Raw genomic sequence first — 3,672 nt, 5'->3', positions numbered from 1 at the left:
GAAGAAATTCACCATGAAAAGTGTATACACAGTAATGCTTCAATCAACTACCTGAGTGTACGGAATGAAGAAATTCACCATGAAAAGTGTACACATAGTAATGCTTCGGTCAACTACTCGAGTGTATGGAATGAAGAAATTCACCATGATAAGCGTATACATAGTAATGCTTCGATCAACTACCTGAGTGTACGGAATGAAGAAATTCACCATGAAAAGTGTACACATAGTAATGCTTCGGTCAACTACTTGAGTGTACAGAATGAAGAAATTCACCATGAAAAGTGTATACATAGTAATGCTTCGATCAACTACCTGAGTGTACGGAATGAAGAAATTCACCATGAAATGTGTATACATAGTAATGCTTCGATCAACTACCTGAGTGTACGGAATGAAGAAATTCACCATGAAATGTGTATACATAGTAATGCTTCGATCAACTACCTGAGTGTACGTGTAATATTTCTTTGTCAGCCTCTTTACGAAAGAAAATTGAGAACAGTTGTCTTTGTTAAACCACACAAATTACCGAATAACGTATATTCTAGATGCGTTCATGATGTTTGCTTATTTATCCAGTGACTAAACAAATTAACAAAAGCTATGCCTGCTAAAGTAAGAGTTTTTACAAATTTGATTAAATATGGGTATTACAAACATTAATTGATACTAACGGTCATTTTCATCATCCGGTAGATAAGTGTACAACTTAGCTTGGTTTCATAACATATTTTTCTACCTTCACTTTATCCTACTGGTCATACCCGGCATAGCTCGTACGGATCCTTGCTCGAATATGCTGTAATACATAAGATATTATGAGCAATTAATGTGATCTTACTAGGCGACTTAAGATAAACGATTCATTAAAATATTCGTGTGGGATTTTGGATTAGTGTATCGGTTTTACAACCTCATAACCTGGAAAGTAGTTTGTTTGTTTGTTTGTTTTTAATTATGCACAAAGCTACACAAGGGCTATCTGTGCTCTGCCCACCACGGGTATCGAAACCCGGATTCTAGCGTTGTAAGTCCGCAGACATACCGCTGTGCCACTGGGGGGCTGGAAAGTAGTACACATTCAGTCACACAGGCGGGCAATTCAGATTCCAGATATCGCAAGAAGTTCAAATCTCTATTCAGAACTATGAAAAAAAAGAGTGCCCGAAAGCCTTCCTTGGAAATCAAGCCATCAAACTTGACTCGGGGACTGGACGTTAAAGAAATTAACCATGATGATGAGACTTAAGGCATTAATTAAAGCATTTGCCCTAGTAGTTGTATCCCATCGGTTTCATTTTTTACTACACCCAAAAATATTATATCAAAGGACAGTATGCTGCGCTTATAGAAAGGGGAAAAAAATATTCAATGACTTTCCTGCGCATCCAACAATATAACTTAATTCTGAGTTCAATAAGATAATATTATAGCATACTGAATCACCTTTCCTCTATTAAATTTACATTTGTGATCTTGTAACTTTCAGTTCCACCGGAAATTGACTTGAAAAGTTCTAGTGTAGATGAAATGGTGAGAGAAGGATCCAATGTTACCTTGTCTTGCTTGGCTAAAGGTTACCCGACTCCCAAACTCACGTGGCGAAGAGAGGACAGTCGTCCTATAAGTATCAAGGGACTTGATGGGAACGTACAACAAGGTAGGTGTTTTTCTCAAAATAGTGAAGTTTTATTGAACTGATGGAGTAACAAAAAAAGAGTAAAGTACGACAAACATATACACTGGTCAACAAAGAAGTTACATCATGAGGAGTATTAACGAAATGAACTATCTTATCACTGAAATTATTCAAAACTCCGCGGGAAATATAACCCTCTATTTAATGGAAACATTTGGAACTATTCTCTAAAAAAAAGAAGGTTCCATGATACTCAAAATTAATTCCCACTCGTACGTAACTGTTTTCACTTGTCATATAAAACCAACATACGTACCATAGAGCAAACGTTGTGAGGTGGGAAGTAAACTTCCATCTAATATATAAAACTAATATACGTACCATAGTGCAAACGTTGTGAGGTGGGAAGTAAACTTCAATCGAATATATAAAACCAACATACGTACCATAGAGCAAACGTTGTGAGGTGGGAAGTAAACTTCCATCTAATATATAAAACCAACATACGTACCATAGAGCAAACGTTATGAGGTGGGAAGTAAAGTTCCATCTAATATATAGAACCAACATACGTACCATAGAGCAAACGTTGTGAGGTGGGAAGTAAATTTCCATCTAAATTATTTTATAGAAGAAAGACCTGTATCAGCTACAAAATCCGAAGAACTATTAAGTTAACAGTAATGTATCAGAAATACTGGATCTGAAGCTAACAGTAACGTATCAGAAATACTGGATCTGGATATCAGTTTTTTCATGTTTCTACTTAAGCTTTAGTATCGCGCTCACAATCTACGCTATATTTTCAGAACTCATTTTAGCTACGTAGGTATAATATGAATGTGTTTCTCTCTCTCACTCTTTTTTTTAATTCTTCGTTTGACTTTTATGAGCATCTCCTTAATTCAACGTTTCATGTTTTCCTCCGTTTCACATGATCAGTTTCAGGTCCTTTAGACACTGACAGAATTGTAGAGTAGTAGCCGAAACGTTGTTCTGAAATCGGCTTAAAAGCGATATTTTTCACTTCATCAACTACAGTATTTAATTTTGTGTTTTTGCATATATCGTATCTAGTACTTTCATCAATAAAACTCTAAGCGAAGATAACATCACATTCTCTCGGGTTTCAAAATTAACTGTTTTCGCTTTCTTTTTTTCTTTTCTTTTTTCTAGCCAATTTAAATTTTTCAATTCTTTCTCTCCGTACTTGTTTAATAGAATTCTAAATTGCTTGAAGCGAGGAACCAAACTTAGAAGCTACTATAAATAAAAAGAGAGTCTTTATTTGTTTTAGTAATGTTTCTCTAACGGCCAATATAAAATAATCTAGCGTTGTACAAGTTTCCTATATGGTCCTGAAGGGGTTAATTACAACCGAAAACGCTTCAATATAAAGTAGCGAATTGAAAAAAATCGCTATATGAAACGGTAACTAACATAAAAAATGTTAAGGTCTTAATTAAACAATATTTGATTATTATCACCCAAGAGTGTGTTCAAGCACAATCAGAAGCAAAGGGAAAGATCCCACGTCTCTTGACGCAATATATACAGTCAAAATCGTTTTCAGGCGTTCCCTAATGCCGACCTCGGAGACTTGCCGTTTAGCTTAGAAGATAAGCGTTTTACTTTTAATGAATGATCATTAAGACAATTTTGAGTTTTTATTACCAGATAAAAGCGATACGATTCAATTCGTATTTCGTATTATGATTCTCTTGTCTGTCACAATACCTTCACGCTGCTAATTAAAAAAAAAATGTATTAGTTTCTCTGCGACTTTTTTTTTTTCGAATTTGTGAAATCACTTATTTAGCATCTATACTATTATTCTGCTTGTTTGTATGTACGACCGTTACGTTTTCTGACCGAGAACCCGCTGGGGCACTAAAATAATCCGATGGAATTGCTACTTGGACACGTGAAAGAACACATTTTTTGTCAGTTATGTTTATAATATGAAGGAAATCGGTGAAGTAGTTTTGAAGAAATATCATTTTTAATATATTTTTGTTGACCTGCAGGAA

The 3,672-nt window shown here is 35.0% G+C and overlaps 1 protein-coding gene across 1 annotated transcript in view; it reads left to right on the top strand.

The window, feature by feature from the left end:
* LOC106477146 (lachesin-like) overlaps positions 1–3,672 on the top strand; it is a 112,026-nt gene that overhangs the window by 83,448 nt on the left and 24,906 nt on the right. The window contains exon 4 of the mRNA XM_022381430.1: positions 1,493–1,663. Coding sequence (XP_022237138.1) covers positions 1,493–1,663 — 171 coding nt within the window. The remainder of the gene's footprint in view (positions 1–1,492; positions 1,664–3,672) is intronic.

This window comes from Limulus polyphemus, unplaced genomic scaffold (genome assembly GCF_000517525.1).
Source record: "Limulus polyphemus unplaced genomic scaffold, Limulus_polyphemus-2.1.2 Scaffold163, whole genome shotgun sequence".
NCBI classification, from domain to species: domain Eukaryota; kingdom Metazoa; phylum Arthropoda; class Merostomata; order Xiphosura; family Limulidae; genus Limulus; species Limulus polyphemus.
The sequence above is the reverse complement of the archived record's forward strand: the minus strand, read 5'-3'. Positions and strand labels throughout refer to the sequence as shown.